At 48.4% G+C, this 25,925-nt stretch overlaps 1 protein-coding gene and 1 long non-coding RNA gene across 3 annotated transcripts in view; one reads left to right on the top strand and one right to left on the bottom strand.

The window, feature by feature from the left end:
• The window catches only part of wipf3 (WAS/WASL interacting protein family member 3), a 178,904-nt gene that overhangs the window by 9,983 nt on the left and 142,996 nt on the right, over positions 1–25,925 (bottom strand). For both annotated transcript variants that reach the window (XM_038797285.1, XM_038797286.1), the window contains 2 exons: positions 8,939–9,130; positions 5,100–5,201 (listed from right to left, as the gene is read on the bottom strand). In XM_038797285.1, coding sequence (XP_038653213.1) covers positions 5,100–5,201; positions 8,939–9,130 — 294 coding nt within the window. The remainder of the gene's footprint in view (positions 1–5,099; positions 5,202–8,938; positions 9,131–25,925) is intronic.
• LOC119966089 overlaps positions 1–25,925 on the top strand; it is a 59,131-nt gene that overhangs the window by 5,603 nt on the left and 27,603 nt on the right. The window lies entirely within an intron of this gene.

The following is a 25,925-nucleotide window of genomic DNA, read 5'->3' as shown; positions in this document are numbered from 1 at the left end:
GGCAATCTGTGAACAACTGCAGACATCCCTTAGTACACTCTAACTTGAGTCCATGGGTCCTCAGTTCGGCACCAGTCCATGCCCCTTAGCGAAGTCCATCGCTTCCTCCGGGTCGTCAAAATAATGTTGCTGTTCCCGGTATGTGACCCAAAGCCGCGCCGGGAAAAGTAGCCCAAACTTGTCCTTTTTAAACAGAATCTCTTTAATTTGTCTGTAGGCTGCCCTCCTTCTGGCCACCTCCTCGCTCAGATCCAGGTAGATGCGCAGGACACTTGTTCCATGAGCAGCTCCTCGTGCTCTTGGCCCACTGTAGAACCTGCTCCTTGTCCACGAACCTATGGAACCTGACCACCATCGCCCGGGGGGGGGCCTCCCCTCCTCGTGGCTGCCTCGCCTGCACTCTTGTGTGCCCTGTCCAGCTCCAACGGACGCGGGAAGAAATCATCCCCCACCAGCTTTTGCAGCATGTCTGCCACATATGCCGTGGCATCCACTCCCTCGGCCCCCTCCGGGAGCCCAATGATTCTCAGATTCTGCTGGCGAGACCTGTTTTCCAGGTCCTCCAGCTTGTCCATCAGCCTTGCTTGCTGCTCCTTCAACTTACTAATTTCCACGTCCGCTACCGTTTGGAAATTCGCCTGCTCTTCCACTGTCTTCTCCAGTGCCTGGACCTTCTTATCCTGAGCATCCAGCCTCTGGTCAAGTCGCTCCACCGCTTTCTGGAGCGGTTCCAAATTATCCCGCTTCAGTGCTGCGAAGCTCTCTTTCATGACCTGCAGCATGTTGTCCAGTGCTGCCTGGACCGTCCTTTCCGTGGTCCGTTCATCGGCCATCTTTCCTCCCACTTGAGCTTCACACCGCCTTTGTTCAGCCCCTTCTTTGCCTGTTTTCGCTCCCTTCCGCTCCTTAAGTCCATACAACTCTGTATGAATTCAGATCTAGACTGTTATTGCTTTTCACTCCAGCGCTCAAAAGTTCAAAAAAGTCAGGGAAAAAGGTCTTAAAGTCAAACCGGAGCGAGAGCCACCAAACGTGCGACTTATTCCCTCATAGCCGCCACCGGAAGTCCCGTATGCCTTCTTAACTACACTATTAACCTGTGCTGCCAATTTCAGGGATCTGTGGACAAACACCCCAAGATCCCTGTGCTCAGATTCCTAGTGTCCTGCCATTCATTAAGTACTCCCTTGTCATGTTACTCCTTCCAAAGTGCATCACCTCACACGTTTCAGGTTTAAATTCCATCTGCCAATGACCTGCTCATCTGCCAATCAGTTTATATCCTCCTGTAATTAAAGACCACCTTCACTGACAGCCACCCGGCTAATCTTTGTGTCATCTGCAAACTTACTTATCCTCCCGCCAACATTTTATTCTATACTGTTTATATACATCACAAACATAAGAGTGCAAGTTCACAAACATCACTCTTAGAAATATACCAATTGTTGTGCTACTTGGTTCAGTAATATGTGTGTTAAACACTTCATTTGCATCTCTCTTTACTGTATATCTTTCTTTTCTGCTCTTCGGTTTCCAGTTTTAACATCTTTATTTATCCCTGGAATCAGATCTAATTACAATACTGATTGTGACCAGAAATAATTTTCTGGGAAATAATATGTCAAAAAAAATGCTACGGACAAAATCTTCCAGCCCTTCCCGTGGGCAGGATCTTCTGGTCCCGCCAACTGCGACCCCTTGCAGTGCCTTCCCCGGTTGCATGAAAGGTCCAAATAGAGGGAGGTGCCAGCACTATGGAATTGTCAATGGATTAGCAAGCCAGAAATGAAATGAAATGGAATGAAATGATTGTCACGAGTGGGCTTCAAATGAAGTTACTGTGAAAAGCCCCTAGTCGCCACATTCCGCTGCCTGTTCGGGGAGGCTGTTACGGTAATCGAACCGTGCTACTGGCCTGCTTGGTCTACATTCAAAGGCAGTGATTTAGCCCTGTGCTAAACAGCCCCTCTAAAGAGACCAAGGGTAATCCTCCTGAGGACCCAGATTCAAAATGCACCGTGGTCGATGGTGGAACTAAAATTCAACAATCTGCCCTCAGCTGATGAAACAGAACTCCTCCATATTGAACACCACTTGAAGGAAGCACTGAGGGTGGCAAGGGCAATGTCCGTTACCATGGATGGCTCTGCAGTACCACCACAGGCTGAGCTGACTGGGTCCTAAAGCTGGTACTGCAACAGGTGGCAAGGGAATCAACAAGAGGGAAAAACATACTTAACCTCACCCTCACCAACCTGCCTGCCTCAGATGCATCAGTCCACGACTGTGTAGGTAGAAGTGGCCACCGCACAGTCCTTGTGGAAATGCAGTCCCGTCTTCTCATTGAGGATACTCTTCATATTATGCAGCATTACCACCTTGTTAAATGGGATAGACGTCTCAAAGCTCTGGCAACTCAAAACTGGGCAACCATGGGGCACTGTCGTCCATCAAAGACAGCAGAATTGGACTCCACCACAATGTGCAACTTCATGTCCTGGCATGTTCCCCACTGTACCATTACCACCAGGCCAGCGGATCAGCCCTGGTTCAGTGAAGAGTGCAGGATGGCATGCCAGGAGCAAAACCAGGTATGCTTAAAAATGAGGTGTCAAACTGGTGAAGCCACAACACAAGACTACTTTCATGCCAAACAGCATAAGCAGCAAGTAATAGATGGAGCTAAGCAATTCCACAACCAACGGATCAGATCTAAGCCCTGTAGTCCTATCACATCCAGCACCATGAATGGTAGTGGACAATTAAACAACTCGCTGGAGGAGGAGGCTCCACAAATATCCCCATCATCAATAATGAAGGAGCCCAGCACATCTGTGAAAAAGATCAGGCTGAGGCACTTGTAACAATCGTGTTGAGTGGATGATTCATCTCTGGCTCCTCAAGAGGTCCCCATCATCACAGATGCCAGTCTTCAGCCAATTTGATTCCCATCACGTGATATCAAGAAACGGCTGAAGGCATCTGATGCTTCAAAGGCTATAGGCCCTGACAATATTCCAGCAATAGTATTGAAGACTTGTACTGCAGAATTTACCGCGTCCTGAGCAAAGCTTTTCCAGTACAGCTACAATACTGGTATCTAGTTGGCAATGTGGAAAATTGCCCAGGTACGCCCTGTACACGAGGAACAGGAAAAATCCAACCTGGCCAATTACCGCCCTATCAGTCTACTCTCCATCATCAACAGAATGATGGAAGGGGTCATCACCGGTTCTTTCAAGCAACACTTACTCAGTTTGGGTTCCACCAGGGTCACTCAGCTCCTGACCTCATTGCAGCCTTGGTTTAAACATGGACAAAAGCGCTGAACACCAGAGGTGAGAGTGGCTGCCCATGACATCAAGGCAGCATTTGATCGAGTATGGTATCAAGAAGCCCTCGCACTACTAGAGGCAGTGGAATCAGGAAGAAAACTCTCAATTGGTTGGAGCTCCTCCGGGTAGTGTCCTCAGCCCAACCATATTCAGCTACTTCATCAATGACCTTTCTTCCATCATAAGGTCAGAAGTGGGGATTGTTCAGCACCATTTTCAACTTCTCTGCTACTGAACCAGGTCATATCCAAACGCAGGAAGACCTGAACAATATCCAAGCTTGGGCTGACAAGTAGGCAAGTAACATTCACGCCACACAAGTGCAAGACCATGACCATCTACAACAAGAGAGGATCTAACCATCACCCCTTGACATTCAATTGCATTACCATCAGTAGATCCTCCACTGTCAACATCCTGGTAGGTGGGGGTGGGGGGGGGGGGGGGTTACCATTGACCAGAAAATGAACTGGACTAGCCATATTAATACTGTGGATACCAGAGCAGGACAAAGGCTAAGAGTCCTGTGGTGAGTATCTCGCCTCCTGACTCCACAAAACCTATTCACCATCTACAAGGCACAAGTCAAGAGTGTCATGGAATATTCTACACTTTCCTGGAGAGAGCAGCTCCAATAATACTCAAGAATGTCAACACCATCCAGGATAAAAGATCCAGGGGCTGTTTAGCACACTGGGCTAAATCGCTGGCTTTGAAAGCAGACCAAGGCAGGCCAGCAGCACGGTTCGATTCCCGTAACAGCCTCCCTGAACAGGCGCCGGAATGTGGCGACTAGGGGCTTTTCACAGTAACTTCATTTGAAGCCTACTCGTGACAATAAGCGATTTTCACTTTTCATAAAGCAGCCTGCTTGATTGCTCCCCCTTCTATAAATGTTCAATCCCAATGAACAGGGGCTGGTTTAGCACAGGGATAAATAGCTGGCTTTTAAAGTAGACCAAGGTAGGCCAGCAGCACGGTTCAATTCCCGTACCAGCCTCCCCGAACAGGCGCCGGAATGTGGCGACTAGGGGCTTTTCACAGTAACTTCATTTGAAGCCTACTTGTGACAATAAGCAATTTTCATTTTCATTTCATTTCAGTGACAGCAGTGTGTACCATCTACAAGATGCACTGCAGGAACTCGCCGAGGTTCCTTAGGCAGCATCTTCCAAACCCACGTCCACTACAATTTAGAAGGACAAGAGCAACAGACACATCACCACCTGAGGATTCCCATCCAAGTCACTCATCATCCTGACTTGGGAGTATATCCTTCATTATCATCAAAATCCTGGAATTTCCTCCCTAACAGAACTGTGAGTATACCTACGCCTCAGGGACTGCAATGCCTTAAGAAGGCAGCTCACCACCATCTTCTGAAGGGAAACTGGAAATGGGCTATAATTGCTGGCCTAGACAGCGATGCCCACATTCCAGAAATGAATTTTTAAAAAAATCCTGGCACCTGTCATTGGTGGACTGTCACGTGGGGACATCCCACACAAACAAATTACTCAACTCCCCTACGTCACAAATCCCACTCTATAATTTAAAAAGCATGCACAGAGAAACATGAGGACTTGATCCAGTCAACAATCTGAAATAATCAACCTGACCACCCATTTGGCACCCTGCCCAATTTCACTGTCCTTTGAAATCAACTGATGGCATCAACTTCCCACCAAATGCATTTGGTTAAATGTATTCATCATTAACACATGTGCTTAGAGTAACACTGAATTGAAGTGAAGGGCTCACCTCTGGGCTGCTTGCTGGGATAAATCCTGGGAAATGATTTATATTCATCAGGAGGTGGAAGGTCTTCAACTGAATGAAAATGATACTTTGACTCAAAGTCATCTGTGGAGTGCAAATAATTGAACATTCACCACTAAATAAAAACTCATTTGTAAAAGTTTAACCAATGTCAATTATTCACATATACTTTCAATTAGAATACTGATCACATTAGCATGAAACAAAATATATTCCACAAAAAGGTATCCGGGTTGAATTTTCACTTGGGGGTTTCCCAATCGCCTGCTGCCTCTACAGCTGAAGCTGTGTGGAAACCCGAGAGAGGTTACAGCAGCCTGTAACCTCAACCCCATGGAAAATCAATCCAATTATATTCATGTATTTAATGTCGGCTATCAAACCACAAAATTAGTCAATATTCTTTATTTTACGAACAGGTTAAAAGGTTATAAGTGCAGCCTACAGACTGAAGAAAAATATTTGCTGAATGAATGTTCTAACAGCAGGTCCAATTTTAATTTATTTTATAATAAGTACTACAGTTAGATGTGCCACATCAACTGTGTTCTGAGAGCACTAAACTGTTCCCTAAATAGTGTTAATATTTTCATAATGGAAAGTGAGGGTTGGCAAAAAGTAAATCTTTCAGAAATTATTAATAGTTTGTTCAATTTTTCAATAAATTATTTAGAATTCATTTGAAAACTTAATTGTCAAGGAAGTAACTGAATCATAGAAATTTACAGCACAGGAGGCCATTCAGTCCATTGTGGCGTGCCAGACCCCCCAAAATATCCCTAATCCTACTTTCCACCTCTTGGTCTTGGAAATTAAGTGCATATCCAAGTTATTTTTTTAAACACAAAAGTGTTTCTGCCTCTCTCACCCTTTCAGCCGGTGATTTCCAAATTCCCACCACAATCTGAATAAATTACACCTCAATTCCCCTTTAATCCAATGCCAATTACTTTAAATCTACACTCCCTGGCTATGGCCTCTTTGCTAAGGCAAATAGATTCTTCCCATCAACTCAATATTGGCCTTTCATAATAGTTTACACTTCAATTGAATCTCCCTTCAGCCTCGTGTTCCAAAAAAAAACAATCCCAACCTAACCAAACTTGCCCTCACAGCTAAAAGTTTCCAATCCTGGGAACATCCTCATGAATCTCCTCTGCACTCTCTCAAAATAGATCACATCCTTCCTGTAATATTGTGACCAGACCTGTAAACGGTACTCTAGCTGTGGCTTATCTAATGTTTTGTATAGCTCTAACCTTGTTCCTTATCTTGATTAATGAGAGAAATTCATATCGGACACAACACTTGATTTTCCAATATTAGTACTGTTTACACCAGAATGGTTACTGACTGCTTTAGGAACAAAAGTGGACTTTTGATCTCATGAAAGGTCAACGACCTGAAATGTTAACTTTCTTCCACTCTATACAGATGCCACCAGACCTGCTGAGTATTTCCATCATTTCCTACTTTGTCTTTCAGATTTACGGCATCTTCAGTTATTTTGTTTTGTACTTTTTTCTTCCAATTTACTGAAGCCAGCTGAATGCACAGCATCAGAGGGGTGAGAGAAGCATCCTAGTGGTGGGAGTAGAACGTTGCTCATGAGTGAGTGAAATGTAAAAACAGTTGGAGACGATTAATGGAGAGTGAATCAGTGAAGAAGAAAAGTTCTGATAGTCCTTGGGAAAACCTCAAAGATGTTGCCAAGACAAAAGTGGTCAGGGATTATGGAGTTAAAGAAAAGGAAACCCAAAGTTCAGGTCCTGCAAAGGTGACAGGGCAACCAAGTACCAATCTCCTGTTGGTGGCTGCTTAAACGATAATGGTGGTGTATGATACTCCTCTGTGTGACTTGAAAATGCAGATCAGAACTTTAACATGCCCGCTAAGAGCTGAAGCCAGTTTTCAGGCTGTGCCTCGCCATTATCATCATTAGTTGTGGTAATCCTATGCTACATGATATATACTTGCATAGCAGGTGGCACAGCTCTACATCTGCCTCTCTGCTGGCCCAGATCGTGGAATCAAACTTCCTCAAAAGATCATTTTTGAGGGGTGTGGCAAATACTCCAGATATGGTTGGTGATGCCTTGTCGGGTGCATCCAGGATTAATTGGCCATTATCCACTCTGGTATGTCTAAGTTCATGCTCTGTCACAAACAGCATGACATACAATGATCGTGGTATGTTCCAGAGTACAGTTAGTCACCTTTTCATATATCTTAGTGCCTGCCTTCTTGGCTTCCTTTAAGAAGAAACGCCTCTACTGACACAAAGTGACCTAGTTTTGGTCTCCCCCCCCCCCCCCCCCCCCCCCCCCCCCCCAAATGTGCAAACATTTTTTCCAGCTCTACTCCCACCCTATCAAATACTTTCATAAGGTTAAAAACTGCTATCAGTTTGGTTCCTCGGTCTTTTCTTCAGCCCCAACCCTACCAGTTTCTGACAGTGATTGTTGTTTCACTTAGAGTAGACCTATAGCTGAAATACATATCCACTTGTTGAATGAAGGGCAGCACGGTAGCACAGTGGTTCGCAAAGTTGCTCCAGGGTCCCAGGTTCGATTCTTGGCTTGGGTCACTGTCTATGCAGAGTCTGCACGTTCTCCCCGTGTCTGCGTGGCTTTGCTCTGGGTGCTCCGGTTTCCTCCCCCAGCCCAAAGATGTGCACATTGGGTGGATTGATCATGCTAAATTACCCCTTAGTGTCTAAAAGGTTAGGTGAGGTTACTGGGTTGCGGGGATAAGGTGGAGGCGTGGGCTTACGTTGGGTGCTCTTTCCAATGGCCGGTGCAGACTCTATAAGCCGAAAGGCCTCCTTCTGCCCTGTAAATTCTATAATTCTATGACCTCCTGCTTAATAAGATTTAGCCACCTTTACACAAATGCTCATGAGAATCTAATAGCCAACAGTAAAAAGAAATTGTCAAGACATTATCAACTTGGTTTGGAGGCAGCATTCTCATCTCTAAGTCAAAAGGTGATGGGTTCAATCCCAGTCCAGGACTTGAGTAAATAATCAAACCAAGCAGTTTAATGCAGTACTGCGGAATGGCTGCACTGTTAAATGTGCTGTCTTTCAGATGAGGCATTAAGTTAGTGCCCAAACCATCTAGTTAGCAGAACATAAAAGATCCTGTGGTTCTATTTGAAGAAGAGCAGCCAAATGTTCCCAGTGTCCTGGTCAACATTTATCCCTCAACCAATATCATCCAAATAGATGGTCTAATCAATTATCTTGTTATTTGTGGGGCCATGATGTATGTAAACTGGCAGCTCTGTTACTTACACAAAAATGAATATGTTTCAAAAATAATTAATTGGTTTTGAAGTGCGTTGAAATATTTTGAAGAAATTAAGTGCAGGTTGTTTGCTTTAATATGTCTTTCCCATGACCTGCATTATGTTTATTATCCATTTCAAATGAGTGTAACATATATTTGATATCCTGCACACCAGTATGGCAGGACGTCATATGCAGAACCACCATGTTACATGTTCATATTTAAGTAAAGTGATCAGCAGTCTTGAGATAGGTGTTTGCTCTGCTGCTAGTCCCATCCAACTGCAAAGTAAATACTCACCCTGGTGTCAGCTTTGGCTCAGTAATAGTATACTTGTCACAGTCAGAGTAGTGTGGGTTTAAAGTCCCACTTCCAAGAACTTACTCTTAATAGTGGACTCTTAATGGTACAGTATTGAGGGAGTACCTTTAGCTTTTATATTAGTAAGCAAAAAGTAAGAATTTTAGTTCAAGGCTCAATTGGATTATGACATTTTTCATTGCTTAAAGACAAAACATTTTTGATAATTACCATAAACTGGTGCCTGTGCATTAGAAAGTCCTTGTCGAACTTTAAGTGGTAACGGTGGTGGCAGTGGTGGTGGGGGGGGAGGGGGAGCAACAGAGTAAAGTGGTACATGCTGGTTTCTGCTTGTAAGTTCTGTACTGGATGATCTGACTGGTGGAAGAGGGGGTGATGCTAGTTTCCCGCCATTACTGTGCCCTAGAAAACAGAAAAGTTAACATGTGAACTAATGTACAAGGTCAGAACAACACAGCAGAATTGAGAATAGATATTACAGTTTATAGGTACATTGATTGCATATCTGTGCACAGAAATTCAACTGCCTGAGTAGATTTATTCACAGGATAAGTTAGATAATTACCTCGAAAAACATGAGACTGACTTCAATGAATACAGGGGCCGGGGTTCTCCTCTACCCGGTGGGGCGGGGGGTCCTGGCGGGATGGAGTGGCGTGAACAACTCCGGCGTCGGGCCCCCCCAAGGGTGCTGAACTCTCCGCACCTTTAGGGGCCAAGCCCTAACATTGAGGGGCTAGGCCCGTGCCAGAGTGGTTGGCGCTCTGCCGGCTGGCGTGGACGGCCTTTGGCGCCACGCCAGCCAGGGCCAAAGGGACTTCGCCAGCCGGCGGAAGTCCGCGCATGCGCCGGAGCATCAGCGGCTGCTGACGTCATCCCCACGCATGCGCAGGGGAGGGGGTCACTTCCGCCTCCGTCATGGTGAAGACTTATGGCGAAGGCAGAAGGAAAAGAGTGCCCCCACGGCACAGGCCGGCCACCGTGGGGGCACCCCACAGGGCCAGATCGCCACGCGCCCCCCCCCCACCCCCCCACCAGAGCCCGCCCTAGCCGCCTGCTCTCGGCGGTAAGGTAGGTGGTTTGATCCACGCCAGCGGGAGAGGCTTGATAGCAGCAGGACTTCGGCCCGTTGCGGGCTGGAGAATCGCCGTGGGGGGCCTGCAACCTGTGCGGAGCGATTCCCGCCCTCGCCGAATCTCCGGTGCCGGAGAATTTGGGACACGGCGGGGGCGGGATTGATGCCGGCCCCCGGTGATCCGCCGACCCGGCGGGGGGTCGGAGAATCCCATCTAGGAAGAGAGGTTGAAGATAGGTTGGTGATTCAGTTCCAAGAGCCTTTTTCACCATTCAAATTAGTTCATCCCTGATCTGTATTTTAACTTCCTCTATCCAATGTGGTTCTGTAACTCTTAATACTCATGCCTAACAAAAGTCTGATAATCTTAGGTTTCAAGTTTTCAATTGAACGAGGCTCAACAGCTTTTCAACAGTCAAATTCCAGATTTCCACGACCCTTTCTGTGAAGTAGCACTTTCTGCCATCAACAGTTCTAAAGTATTGCCCCCTTATTCTCAATAGTCCCACCAGAGGAAATAGTTTTCCTCTATCTGCCTTACCAAATATTTTAATCTTCATAAACATCTAAATGAGATTATTTCTTGATCTTCCACATTCAAAGAATACAAAACTAATCTATGTAACCAGTCTCAAAACTTAATCCATTATCATTTCAGTGCAACAGCACAGTGCTCCCTCCAAGGTTACTATATTCTTCCTGAGGCTCATAACGACTCCTGTACTCCAATGGGGTCAAACCACAGCTCTGTGTGACTGCAACATCTTTTCTGACCCTTTGCTTTCCAGACCTTTTGAGATAAAGTCCAGCATTCCATTAGCCTGTTTAATTATTTTTGTGGCTACCCATTAACTATTGACCATAAGACATAGGAGCAGAAGTAGGCCATTCAGCCCATCAAGTCTGCTCCATCATTCAATGAGATCATGGCTGATATGATGTAATAATCCTCAACTCCACTTTCCGCCTTATTCCCATAACCCTTGATTCCCTTACTAATTAAAAATCCATCTCTCTCGGCCGTGAACATATTTAACAACCCAGATCTGCAGCTCTCTGCAGTCACGAATTTCACAGATTCACTACCCTCTGAGAAAGAATTCCTCCACCTCTCTATCTTAAATGGGCGACCGCTTACTCTGAGATTATGTCCTCTGTGTTGTGTTCTGTGGTTCCACCATTGATAAAGATACACACAGAACATATATGTGTTCAGTTACAACAATGATTTATTGTCAAACACGTGGAAAGATAACTGACAGATTTGTATATAGACAAGGTTATGTGAATTCCTAGGGAGCTACTCTAAGTGTGACTATTTGTTTTACATCCTACTACCAACTGGCGGGTCACTCCGGTCATGTGATGTATGCCTGACACCACCTGCTGGCCGAAGGTCATAACTATGATTACATGTACGGATATGCAACTTTACACATCTATACAACTATATACATTTATGTGTGCATGCATATATCACCACACTCTGGTCCTAGACTCTCCCGTAAGAGGGAAACATCCCATCAGCTTTTATGCTGTCAAGCCCCCTGAGAATCCTATATCATCTATTGTTAATTTCTGTACTTGAACTCGTAAATCTCTTTGCACGGAACAATTATATACACAATCATAACAGTTACTAGCTTATTGCCATTGAGAAAATATTCTGATCTATCTTTCTTAGGTTCAAAGTAAATGACTTCACACTTCCCCACATTGAACATTATGGGCTGGATTCTCCGTCAACGAGATCTTCCATTTCACCGGCAACGCACTCAGACCTGCGGATTGCTCGACGGCGTGAGGGTGCCCACAATGGGAATCCCTATTGGCCAGCTGGCGGGGCGTGCCGCACCGGAAAACGGGTGTGGTGGGACAGAAGATCCCGCCCAGTATGTCACAGTTTTGCCCACTGGGTGCAATTTAACCATCGCGTTACGCCCAGCGTGGACCAGTTAAATAGCGGAAAACGTTAAAATCGAGATTCGCCCTCTTCCTATTCAGATCCATTCTGATCTACATCCCCAAGGCCTTTTTCAAAGCACTGGACAAACTAATCATGATATTCGGATGGGGGAAGGCGTGGGGAAGAATGCTAGAATCCCAAAGAAGTTTGTACAAAAAACAAAATCCGGGGGGGGGGCTTGCCCTCCCAAATCTACAATTCTATCACTGGGTGGCGACGGCCGAGCATATAAGGGGATGGATCAAGGAGCCAGAAGCTGAATAGGTGCGTGCGGAGGAGGCCTCCTGCAGGGGGACCTCCCTTCGGGCCCTTGCCACGCCGGCACTCCTACCCCACCCAACAAACACTCCAGCAGCCCGGTGGTAATAGCCACCCTCCAGTCCTGGAACCAACTACGGCAGCAATTTGGCCTGACCAAAATGTCGGACAAAGCTCCCATCTGCAACAACCAGCGCTGACTGATGCCACCTTCAAAAGGTTGGGACAGGATGGAGGGACACTGACAGTCAGGGACCTATACATGGATCGCAGGATCGCAACAATGGATGAACTGACAAAGAAATTCCAGCTAGCCAGGGGGAATGAACTAAGCTACCTGCAACTCAAAAACTTCCTACGAAAGGAAACAAGGACATACCCACAACCGCCACGACAGACATTACTGGAAGAGTTATTGGACGCAAGCATCCTAGATAAAGGAAACTGTAGCGACATGTATGACCGACTGGTAGAAAGGGCCAACACCGTACTGGACGCAACAAGAATGAAATGAGAGGAGGACCTGGGGATCAAAATAGGGTTGGGACTCTGGAGCGAAGCACTGCATAGGGTCAACTCCACCTCCACGTGCGCAAGGCTCAGCCTGACACAACTAAAAGTGCGACATAGAGCCCACTTTACAAGAACCCGTATGAGTAGGTTCTTCTCGGAGGTGGAGGATAGACGTGAAAGGTGCCAAGGAGGCCCGGCCAATGACGCCTACATGTTCTGGTCTTGCCCCAGACTTGTGGAGTACTGGAGAGCCTTCTTCGAGGCTATGTCCAAAGTGGTGAGGATGAGGATGGAGCCATGCCCGAAAGTGGCGGTCTTCGGGGTTTCAGACCAGCCAGTTCTATTCCTGGGGAGGAGGGCGGACGCCCTTGCCGTTGCCTCCCTAATCGCCCGCCGTAGAATCCTGTTCGGCTGGCGGTCAGCAGCACCACCCAAAGCTGCAGACTGGCTGTCTGACCTCTCGGAATCTCTCCAAATGGAGAAAATCTAATTCGCCATCCGAGGGTCAGACGACGGCCTCCACAGAATGTGGGAGCCATTCACCCAATTGTTCCGGGACCTGTTTGTGGCCAACAAACAAGCAGAAGAATAGCCAGGCAGCCAAGAACCTGGGGAAAGTAGCCAAATCGTGAGAGGAAGAGATAGGGCAGAGACAGGGAACAATAGAGGAGAGCCAGGGAGCTGGGGGGTGGGGGGAGGCAGGGAAACGTTAACCAACTTGACATCCACAGGAACAGAGAAAAAGGAGAATACAGGCGGAAGATGGGAGGGCCGGCTGAAGTGGAGGTGAGCACGAGACGACAACGGTAGCGAAATCCGTCCGGGAGAAGCAAGTGGCAACGCCAGCACCAGACTCATTTGAGTATTCCCTCCGTAATTGTCTCTCCGGCACCCAAATTCCCAAATGTGTATCTACCTACGCCCCCGTCTCCGCCCCCCATTCCCTCCCCCCCCCACAAACAGATGCTTACTTATGTGTGTAAATAATTGATTTTGTATTTCTCTCGTGTTGCTACCTTTTTTCTTTCCCTTTGTGATCTGTGTGTGTATGCCCTCATATCCTGTGTACATAACAGCACATATACTTTGTTCAAAAACCCAATAAAAAACATTTATAAAAAAAATAAATCGGGATTTGCACCAATGGCAAGTTCCGGATCAGGCCCAAATATGGCGAGCATATCGTTAACCCGCATTTTCATCAATTTCCAATTCATTAGCAAGATTGAAGTCGAATGTAACAGCTTCCTGGGAATTAATCGGCTCCCCAATAAGAAATCACATGGGCCTCATTTATTATCCTTTTTAAAAATATGAAGCTAGCGCAATGGCTGCTGAGGGGAACAGAGGAGGTGAGTCACCATTTCCATTTTCAGGCATGCAGCTCAAGGGCACTGGGGCTGCTACCCCAGTGCTGAGGGGTGGGGGTGGATTGGCCTTGGTTGGGGGGTCACCCATGGGTCGGGGGGGGGGGGGGGGGGGGGGTGAGGGGATTCCCGTCTGTAAGACCTTTAAGCTATCTTTAAATACTCTGGATGCCCATTACAGGGGCAACTACAGAATCTGCCTGCGTGTCCTAAGTAACACTTCCAGTAGAGAGCCCAGTTCTTGATTAAATGCTGAAGGTCACTTTAACTCCCTTTGACTATGAGCAGCCTCTAGCTTCACAGCTGCAGGCTATTACTAATGAGGAATTGGCCTTGTTAGTTGTGAGAGCACTTCACACCTGTGGTTGTGTTTGCTACTTGTTCCTGCTGCCGGCTGCAGGTGCATGGAGGCTGCTGTTTCCTTCCTTTTCAGTAGCTGGAAAGAAAGACAATTCTTTTTTCTTAGATACCTGGGAACTGGAACACTCTACTCTGGGGGACATATCAGTCCAGAAGGCAATAGAGTTTGAAGCAAGAAGACTGTGTGGGATCTGGTGTACGACAATGATCCAAATGGGCCACCTGCTAACACTGTTGAAGAAATGCTTTTGCAGATTACTGATGCTTTTGTTGCTGGTGTGGTGAGAGCTGCCTGTAACTGACACATTACTGTGGGTTAAACATGCCGGACGTCAAGGATGTTCACCTTCACCTATTCATGGACGGCAGGAACGCAACAATGGACGAACTGACAAAGAAATTCCAGCTAGCCAGGGGGAATGAACTAAGGTACCTGCAACTCAAAGGTACCTGCAACTCAAAATATGTGGTTGCCAGAATTCGATTCCGGCGAGGTTCGGCCGTGTGGGAGGGCCTGCATATCTGCGGCTCCTGAACGGAGAATGGCACTGATATGTGGAACAAATAACACATTGATGGACAGCCTGTACATATCACAAGGTTCCGGACATAACACATTCTCAGTCTTTTCCTCCATTTCTGTTGAGGAACCTCTCGTGTGTGCTTTCTTTGTGAAAATGAGCTGATGCAGCTTGGTATTGGTACTAATATGGAACGGTGATGTTTCCTTGTTGTTTAATGGTTAGTGTGATTTGTGCAATGTTACAAAGTTGATTTTCTAATCTTTGTTGCTGTTGACCGTTTAATAAGCAAAATATTCTCAAGTGGGTGCACGTGCCAAGTTTCAGATGATGATTATTGTATCACATTTCAATTAAACATTGATGCCAAAACAGTTTGCCTGAACTCTAGAAGCATCAGCACTGTAGAGGAAGTAGCGAACAACCAAACACCCAAGAGCTGGGCTTCAGTACTGAGGATATCGTCACGACCAAAGCTTAAGTGTTTGGATCAGGGAAGGACACCTGAGCACGGTCTCCCTAATGTTTCCGGCAGGGGCTGGGATCTAGGGGCACCTGCTGTGGCCTGGAGTGAGTGTGCAGAGCGAGGTTGTCCAGCGCAACTAGCTCTCTGTATGGCATTCTGAGAGAAGACAGGACACGTAAGGGTGCGGGATGCTTGGGGGATTTGAGGGTCCTGGGGCGGAAGCCCTGACTGATTGTCGGTCTCTTCCCCTTCTCCAATTCCTTTCAGGTATAACAATATGACTGGGTATGTTGGCCGCGCAGAGGCAACAGCATTGACACAGGCTGGAGGCAGAACCTCATGTGCAGGGGACCGTTGTGTCATAATATCCACTCATGTATATAATGAGATGCAGACAGGCAGTGATTGACACATAGGATGACCAGTAAGCATACAACACAGTGCAGCCAATCACCAGACAGGACACTGCCACTATAAAGCCTGAGGGCACTAGGTTTCCCGCTCTCTCGGGACCCAGCTACTGAGACAGAGTCCACGAGCTAGCAAGTGCAAACACCATGCGGTAGCTACTAAGTCTGGTCAGGCTACTACACGGTCACCTGTCAGTTCAGTATAGTGTCGACCCACAGCTGAATATGTATAGCAGTTCTTTAGTTGAATAAAACAGTGTTGGATCTTCTCCAGTGTTAGACGTCTGTTTCTAACTTCCCTGCATCGCGTGCAGCCCACATCGAACCAACCTGCCTAACACATCATGGCACCAGAGTGTTACTGATCTTGACGGACCTACAGCGAGTGAATCAGCATTGACCAGCAAACACCCAACCAACGAAATGGAAATTGGAAAATCTTCAAGCAAAAGTTCCTCTTGTACATCGAGGCCTCCGACCTCGAGGCAGCATCGGATGCCAGGAAGATCGCGCTATTTCTCTCCATTGCGGGGGATCATGCCATCCATATCTACAACTCCCTTACATTCGCCGACGGCGAAGACAAAACAAAATTCGAAACAGTCCTGCTGAAGTTTGACAGCCACTGTGACATTGAGGTGAATGAGAGCTTTGAACGGTACATCTTCCAACAGAAGCTTCAGGGTAAGGATGAACCTTATCACTCCTTCTTGACCCACCTCCGAATCATAGCGCAGTCATGTAACTATGACTCAACGGCTGATTCCATGATCCGGGATCAGATCGTTTTCGGGGTCCACTCCGACTCCCTGCGGCAGCAGCTCCTTAAAATCAAACAGTTGACCCTCTCTGGTAGAGAGGTCGGAGAGAAGAGCAGTACTTCTTCAGGATAGGCATTCCTGGAAGAGAGGCTTTGACAAAGAGTCATCGGACTCGAGACTGTAGCTCTTTTCTCTCCCTACAGATGCTGCCAGCCAGACTTGCTGAGATTTTCCAGCATTTTCCCTTTCGTTTCAGTTGACCCTCTCGGTCGCTATTGAGACATGCGTTGTCCATGAGCATGCCAAGAATCGTTACTCCCACATCAGGGCGGCAGAAACTGCAAAGCTGGCCTCCCACGAGGCGGAATGGGTGCAGGCCATCGCACTTATGCAGGGCCTGAGCATCGAGGAGAGTGGCTGTTTTGCGTGCTTTTCCCGGATCCCTGCGCATGCGCGCCACGACCGGTTGGACGACGAGACCGACAACCCAACTGCGCAGCTGGGTACGTCGACCTACCACACTGCGCGATGGCGCACGGAACACGCTGACGTCAGCATCATGACGTCTCTGAATTGTGGCTCCGCCCACTTAAAGCGGCAATGTCCGGCAAAAGGACACCAATGTCTCCAGTGTGGCAAGCTTGGCCACTACGCAGCCCTTTGCAGATCTGCTCCACCGCTCAGAAGCCAGCGATCCCAGCTGCGGCGCAGAAGTGTCCGTTAATACAGCAAGGCATGCCAGATTCCGATCCCGACAGCCCAACGGACCCTGATGCTGACTGCCTCAAGTCTCCAATCGGGTGGACATCATAACCACACATGAGCTGGCCTCCACCACACGTGAGCAACGCCTCTCGATCCTCAGTGTGGATCCAGACGACGAGTGGTGTGCTGTCCTCACAGTTAACAAGGCTCGCATCCGATTTAAACTGGACACCGGCGCATCTGTGAACCTCATCTCACAATCCGATTTCAACAGCATCCAGGCCCGACCAAGCATTCTTCCACCGGCCTGCCAGCTCCTTGACTACAATGGCAATGCTATAGCTGCCAGTGGCTCATGTCAACTAGGGGTATCCAACAAGGCGATCAAGGCAACGTTACGGTTTGAAATCGTCAGGCCTGACAGGGCGTCCCTCCTCGGTGCTCGCACCTGCCAGCTCCTGAACCTGGTTTAGCGAGTTCACCGGCGACGGCCTCGCCCGATGTAAATTTGCAAGCGACATACAGGACATTATCACGCAGTACCACAGCGTATTCGATGGAATAGGCACGCTCCCGTACCGATATAAAATCCTGTTCAAGCCGAACGCCACCCCTGTAATTCATGCACCACGCCGTGTGCCGGCACCCCTCAAGGATCGTCTGAAAAAGCAACTACAGGACCTCCAAGACCAGGGCATCATCTCGAAGGTTACAGAGCCAACAGACTGGGTCAGCTCCATGGTCTGCATAAAGAAGCCATCAGGGGAGCTCAGCATTTGCATTGATCCTAAGGATCTAAACCGCAACATCATGCGGGAGCATTACCCGATCCTGAAACGTGAAGAGTTAACCAGTGAGATGGCTCATGCCAAATTCTTCACTAAGCTGGACGCCTCTCGGGGCTTTTTGGCAAATACAGCTGGACGCGTCCAGTCGCAAGGTGTGCATGTTAACACCCCGTTCGGACGCTACTGCTACAACCGCATACCTTTTGGCATCATATCTGCCTCCGAAGTGTTTCACCGCATCATGCAGCAGATGATGGAGGGCATCGAGGGGGTGCGAGTATACGTGGACGACGTGATTATCTGGTCCACAACGCCCCAGGAACACATCGCACGCCTCAAGCAGGTCTTCCAGCGAATTCATGAACATGGTCTCCAGCTCAACAGGGCCAAGTGCTCATTTGGTCAATCGGACATTAAGTTTCTAGGTGACGGGCAGCACGGTGGCGCAGTGGTTAGCATTGCTGCCTACGGCGCTGAGGACCCGGGTTCGAATCCCGGCCCTGGGTCACTGTCCATGTGGAGTTTGCACATTCTCCCCGTGTTTGCGTGGGTTTCACCCCCACAACCCAAAGATGTGGAGGGTAGGTGGATTGGCCACGCTAAATTGCCCCTTAATTGGAAAAAATAATTGGGTACTCTAAATTTATTTTTTAAAAAAAGAAAAAAAAAAAAAAAGTTTCTAGGTGACCACATCTCGCAGCAGGGTGTGCGGCCAGACGCCGACAAGGTCTTGGCGATCAACGCCATGAAGACCCCGGAGGACAAGAAGGTAGTCCTCCGCTTCCTCGGGATGGTCAACTATCTCGGGAAATTAATTCCCAATATGGCATCCCACACCACGGCCCTCCACCATCTCGTCAATAAGTCAACGGAATTCCAGTAGCTGCCCACACATGAAGCGGAATGGTGTGAGCTGAAGGCAAAGCTCAACACAGCCCCAGTTCTAGCATTCTTCGACCCAACCAAGCAAACCAAGATATCAACTGATGCAAGCCAGGACAGCATTGGGGCGGTGCTCCTCCAGTGAGATGACTCCTCGTCCTGGGCCATGATGCCCACTGAGCAACGGTATGCGCAGTACAAAAAGGAGTGACTGGGTCTCCTGACAGGAATAGTCAAGTTTCATGACTACGTTAACGGCCTGCCGAAATTCACGGTGGAAACGGACCACAGGCCTCTAGTCCACATAATCCAGAAGGATTTAAAGAACATGACACCTCGGTTACAGCGAATTCTTCTTCGACTCCGCCGCTATGACTTCGAACTTGTCTACACGTCGGGCAAAGAGCTGATCATTGCAGATGCCCTATCCCGGTCCATCACCACACCGTGTGAACAAGGTGACTTCATCTGCCACATAGAAGCGCAAGTGCAATTGTGTGCCACCAATCTTCCAGCCTCTGGCGAACAGGTGGTCCAAATTCGTGAGGAAACGGCCAAGGATCCTCTACTGCAGCGTGTGATGCAGCACCTTACCCATGGCTGGCAGAAGGGACAAAGTCCCAAATTCTTTAACGTGAAAGACGAGCTGACGGTTATGGACGGAATCCTTCTGTAACTCGACAGGATTGTTATTCCTCAGAGCATGCAGGCTATGGTGCTGGGTCAACTCCATGAGGGTCACCTTGGAGTCGAGAAATGCCGACGCAGAGCTCGGGAGGCAGTTTATTGGCCGGGCATTAACCAGGATATTGCCAACACGGTCCTCAATTGCCCCACCTGTCAGAAGTTTCAACCGGCCCAACCCAAGGAAACACTGCGACAGCATGAGAACGTGACCTCTCCGTTGTCCAAATTAGGTGTATAGCTCTTCCACGCCAAGGGGCGTGACTACATACTCCTGGTCGACTACTTCTCCAGTTACCCAGAAGTGGTGAAACTGTCCGACCTCACGTCGAAGGCAGTCATCAAAGCCTGCAAAGGAACGTTCGGCAGGCACGTGATACCGCTCACGGTAATGAGCAACAACGGTCCATGCTTTTATAGCCAGGAATGGTCCGATTTTGCACAGTCCTACAACTTCTGTGACGTTACCTCCAGTCCCCACTACCCGCAATCAAACGGGAAGGCCGAGAAAGGGGTCCATATTGTAAAGCGGTCGCTGTACAAAGCTGCAGACTCAGGCTCTGACTTCAACCTGGCAATGCTGGCATACAGGGCAACCCCACTGTCCACTGAGTTGTCTCCAGCGCAGATGGTCATGAATCGCACTCTGAGGACCGCAGTTCCAGCCATCCATGTTCCAGACCTTGACCACCTCACGGTTTTACAAAAAATGCAGCAGTCCCGGACCCAACAGAAGGCCACATATGATGCTCATGCCACAAATCTACCCGAGCTGGCTCCAGCCGATCATGTTCGCGTTCAGTTGCCTGAGGGCGGCTGGTCAGCCACAGCTGTTGTTGTCAAACAAGTTGCCTCAAGGTCTTTCCTTGTCCGCATGGCTGATGGCTCCCTGCTACGGCGCAACAGACGGGTATTGCGAAGAGTTCCACGCCCACCACCTGACTGCAGTGCTCTGCCGGACATCATACTTCCTCCGGACGTACCCTGCCACGAGGCCACCGGTCTGCCAGCGATCCTGCCGGCCCACGCGACCACCGTGATCCCACCTATCCACGTGCAGGCAGCTCCTGATCCACCTCTGCAGCGATCGACAAGAATTCGTCGCCCATCACAATGACTGACTGAATCTGTAGACTGAACTTTTGTAAATTTTGTGACTGAATTCATCGATTTAACATTTGTAAATATTGCTTTGTTTGCGATGTATCTGCACTATCGACACCTTCCCATGTATATACGTTTGTATATAGTCAGGCGTGTATGTGTGTATATATATATATATATACGTATACATATCTCAGTATTTATTTAACTAAAACAAAGGGGAGATGTCATAATATCCATTCATATAATTAGATGCAGACAGGCAATGATTGACAGCTAGGAGGACCAGTAAACATGAAATTAAATGAAAATCGCTTATTGTCATGAGTGGGCTTCAATGCAGTTACTGTGAAAAGCCCCTAGTCACCACATTCCGGCACCTGTCCGGGGAGGCTGGTACGGGAATCGAACCGTGCTGCTGGCCTACTTGGTCTGCTTTAAAAGCCAGTGATTTAGCCCAGTGAGCTAAACCAGCCCCTGGTACATACAACACAGTACAGGCAATCACCAGACAAGACACTACCACTATAAAGCCAGAGGGTACTAGGTTTCCCGCTCTCTCGGGACCCAGCTACTGAGACAGTCAGAGTCCATGAGCTAGCAAGTGCAAACACCATGCGGTAGCTAGTAAGTCTGGTCAGGCTACTACAAGGTCACCAGTCAGATCAGTATAGTGTCGACCCATAGCATGTTCCACAGGAGACTACATCTCAGCAAAGAGATGGTGTGGCACCTATGCCACATCCTCGCGGCTTGGAAGCACCTGAAGGAGGAGGACATCCACCTGTGGCCATGAAGGTCAGTACAACCCTAACATTCTATGCCATTGGTTCATTCCAGGGCTTGATTGGTATTTTGTGCGGCATTTCCCAAGATCCAGCTCATAAGTGCATCTTGAGGTCACGGATGCTCAATATGTCCAGGCATCAGACTATCACCTTTCAGTAAGACCAGGCCCACCAAGATGCCCGGGCTGCAGAATTCTCATCCATCGCTGGGATGCCTCAGATCCAGGGGGCCATCGATGTTGCCTTGCCCACACCGGGACATCAGGGAGTGCCCTTCATTAACAGAAAATGGTTCCACTCCCTGAATGTCCACCTCATGCGCAACCACCACCTAAGGATCGTACATGTGTGTGCGCACTTCCCAGGGAGCCTGCATGACCGCTATATCCTCGGACACTCTGAGAACCCCGGCATATTCAAGAACCACTCCAGGATGACAGGTTTGCTACTGGGGGATGAGGTACCCACTGAGGACCTGATTGATGATTCCAGGACGGATACTGGAGACCGATATAATGAGGCCCATGTAGCCACCTGTGCTGTCATTGTGCGGTGCATTGGACTACTCAAAATGCAGTTCCAATCCCTGGACCACTCTTGTGGTGCATTTGAGTACACTCACCAGAGGGTGTCCTGCTTTGTGGTGGTCTGCTCGGCTCTCCACAACCTGGTACACGTAGGGCTACATACTGGAGGAGGAGGGACATGCGGCCTCATCTGAGGAGGAGGTGGACCAGGAGGGGATGGACGAGCTCGGGGATGACCGCAGATGGAGCCAGAGGACGGACTGCGGCTAGTGTCCGGCTTGTCCGGAGGACCAGGGAATCCCCCATCTTCACCCTTTCCGGCTGAACGAGGCTCACCACCTCCTCCCATTCCCCCTCCTTCCCACCCATCTCCATCCTACCCATTTCATCTCCCCACCTCTCCCTCTCCCCCCCCCCCCCCCCCCGCTCCATGACTACCCAGTTCCACCCACCTACAGTCTGCGTAACATCACCCCAGGACGATGGGCCTGTGTTTGCACTGTCATCGGGTCAATCTACAAGGCCGGAAAGTGGTGATACCTCACTGTGAGGTTAGGTCTGGTGCTCCTCAGTTTATGTCAAAGTTTGATTCCGTCTTTCTGCTGACAGAACGCACACACCCATCCTCTGGAAGGGGTCTAAATCGGGGGTATTTGATCTTGGACCACTGTGCCCAGGGAGGCAGGGTGTGGGAGAAGCAGAGGCCAACATGGAGTGGAGGTTCAGGCAGGCTCACTGTGTATATTACCGTGACAAGAGGCTGCAGGAGTAACATGTTTCAATAGTGAACATTTGACATCTCCATTTCTCCTAGCTACAGATGGTGACCGACTCCCCATCTCCCCCCCCCCCCCCCCCCCCCCAATCAGTAATTATCTCTTCTTGATTTTTCATGGTTCACTGCTACATCTGGTGTATCCCCAGGATGCACATCAGAGGTGGAGACAGCCTGCTGCTTTCCATGCCCTGTGATTTATTGATGCCCTCGGCAGACATCCTCTGGAGGACCTGGAGTCGAGGACCCCAACCGGCTTATCTGTGTCACAGGCCTCTTGAGGGTCTCCATGGGGTGGAGTGGCAGCTCGAGTGAGCTCCAAACGCCTCTGCATTTCTGGCTCTGCTAGACATGGAGGCTCCCCATTATCTGCACCATGGTGTCACCACCCTCAGTGATGCCCCTCAGTGACTGGGCTATGCTCTGCAGTGCCTCATCAATGTCCACCTGGTACATGTCCCTCAGTGACTGGAACAGAATGACTACACCCTCAGCCGTGGCCATCATGGACTGAGCCATGCCTTGGCACCACCACTGAAGACGCTGAGTTCATGCTCCAGACTTTCCACTGCGGTTGCCACCCTAGCAGTGTTGACCTTGGAGCCATTGTCAGCATCATCTCCTGCATCCGTAGCCTTTGGGATTCCTCCAATCAGCTATGCACTCACTGGAATATTACTGACACCCCCTCCTGAATCTCATGTCCTAGCATCTGCATCAGCTCTGAGAGAACCATGTCCAGAGGCTCAGCATCTGACTGGACTCGGCTGTGTCTTCAGATCCAGCAAATCTCCAACTGCTGACTCCTTTTGGATGTTCCTGCCTGGACTTCGGATGTCTGGGTCTCATCAGATAGAGATCCTTCGAGAGATTGGACATGTGGTCAGTGAGGGGGAAGGATCATTTTGCTGAAATGAACAACTCACTTTGAAAAAGTCATCTGGGTGAAGGGGCAGTGGATCCTCACCTCTGCAGCCCAGCCACCTCGCTGTCAGTGGCTGCTCTCTCCTCGGTCAACCCCACAATTTCCAAGATCCGTTCCTCACAGGGGTGAAGACACGAATCTCTGGTACTCTTCCCCCCCCACCACCACCGTATTGGTCTTTTTCCGCATATTATGTACTATCTTCTCCTGCAGGGACAAAGAAAGAGCATTGTGAGCCGCCGCTTGAGGGGTCAGGGGATCTATAGCAGGTGGCATGTGTGGGCACCCCACCTGTACATGAAAGGGTTATGCTGGTGGATGCCAGAGGATTCTAAGGAACAAACGCGAAGATCGGATGTGGGAGGATGCAAGGTGTCAGCCAGTGTGTGTGTGTGTGTGGGGGGGGGGGGGGGTGGTTTGGAATTTATGGGGTGGCAGGCAGAGCTGATGCTAGGAGAGCTGTAGTTACTTACCCTTGCAGCTCGGTGAAGATTGCTTGTTTGTCTTCTTCCTACATTGGACTATGGTCCAATATTACTTGCCACTTGTCAGCCTAAGTCTGAATATTGTTTAGGTCTTATTGTATTTTGACAAGGACTGTTTCAATATCTGAGGAGGCACAAATGGGGCTGAACATTGTGCAGTTATCAGCGAGCACCCATGAGCGCGCATGTCCCCAGTTCTAACCTTATAATGGAAGGAAGGTCATTGATGAAGCAGCTGAAGACAGTTGGGCCTCGGACACCACCCTGAGGAACTCCTGTAGTAATGTCCAGGAACTGATGTGACTGACCTCCAGCAAACTCAACCATTTTCCTTTGTGCTCAGTGTGGTGATATGCCTGTAGTTAATATTACATGTACTCAGCAGTGTACCAGCAGAAGGTTGTAAGGCTTACACGAGGACAGTCGCACATTAGAGTACTTCCAGGAGAGTATAATGTAACTCTATGATAACTTGGTCTGTATAAGATTCTGATTGTTACCTTACCACGTGTACATTAATAAATCATTGTTCTGGCTAAGTCACCAGCAGTTCTGCAAGGCACGATCACGGAACACAACACTCGGTATGACTCCAACCAGCGGGAAGATTTCCCCCTGATTTTTATTGACGCCAGTTTTACTATGGATATTTGATGCCGCACTCAATCAAATGCTGCCTTGATGTCAAAGACAGTGACTGCCACCTTACTTCTGGATTTCAGCTCTTTTGTCCATTTTGGAACCAAGACTAATGAAATCAGCAGCTGAATGACCCTAGCGAAATCCATCTACACATCAGTGAGCAGGTTATTGTTATGCAAGTGCAACTTGATAGCAGTGTAGATGACCCTTTTAATCACTTTACTAATGATTTAGAGTAGACAGATGGTGCGGTAATTGGCCGGGTTAGATTTGCCCTTCTTAGCGTACAGAACATACCGGGATAATTTTCCACGTTAAAGGGTATATGTCAGTGTTGTATACGTACTGGAACATCTTGGCAAGGGGAATGGCAAGTTCTGTAGTACAATTCTTCAGTATTGTTGCTGGCATATTATCAGGGCCCATAAACTTTGCAATATCCAGTGCCTTCAGCTGTTTCGTGATATCACGTGGAGTGAATTGATTTGGCTGAAGACTGGCATTTGTGATGCTGAGGACCACTGGAGGAGACAGAAATGGATCATCCACTTGGCATTTCTGACTGAAGATTATTGCAAATGCTTCAGCCTAATCTTTTGCACTGATACTCCCGTATCATTGAGAATGGAGATATTTGTGCAGCCAACTCTACCACCATTCATGAATAGATATTGCAGGACTGCGGATCTGATCAATTGGTTGTGGTTTTGCTTAGCTCGGTCTATCATTTGCTGCTTGTGCTGTTTGACCTGCAAGTTGTTGCAGCTTCACCAGGTTGACACCTCATTTGTAGGCATGCCTGGTGCTGCTCTAAACATGCCTTCCTGCACTGTAGATTGATCTAGGGTTGATCCCCTGACTTGGTAGTAATGATAGAGTGGAGGTTATGCAAGGCAATGGTGTTACAAATTGTGGTCGAGTAAAATTCTGCTGTTGCTGATGGCCCACAGCGCCTCCTGGTTGACCAGTCTTGGGTTGCTAGACCTATTTGAAATCCATCTCATTTAGCATGGTAGTAGTGCCACACAGCATGATGGAGGGTATTCCTCAATGTGAAGATGGAACTTTGTCTCCACAAGGACTGTGTAGTGGTCGCTGCTACCGATACTGTCAGGGACATGTATCTGCTGCAGGCAGGTTGGTGAGGACGAGGACAAGTCTGTTTTTCCCTTTTTTGTTGGTTCCCTCATGATCT

The sequence above is a fragment of the Scyliorhinus canicula genome, chromosome 5, assembly GCF_902713615.1.
Source record: "Scyliorhinus canicula chromosome 5, sScyCan1.1, whole genome shotgun sequence".
NCBI classification, from domain to species: domain Eukaryota; kingdom Metazoa; phylum Chordata; class Chondrichthyes; order Carcharhiniformes; family Scyliorhinidae; genus Scyliorhinus; species Scyliorhinus canicula.
The sequence above is the reverse complement of the archived record's forward strand: the minus strand, read 5'-3'. Positions and strand labels throughout refer to the sequence as shown.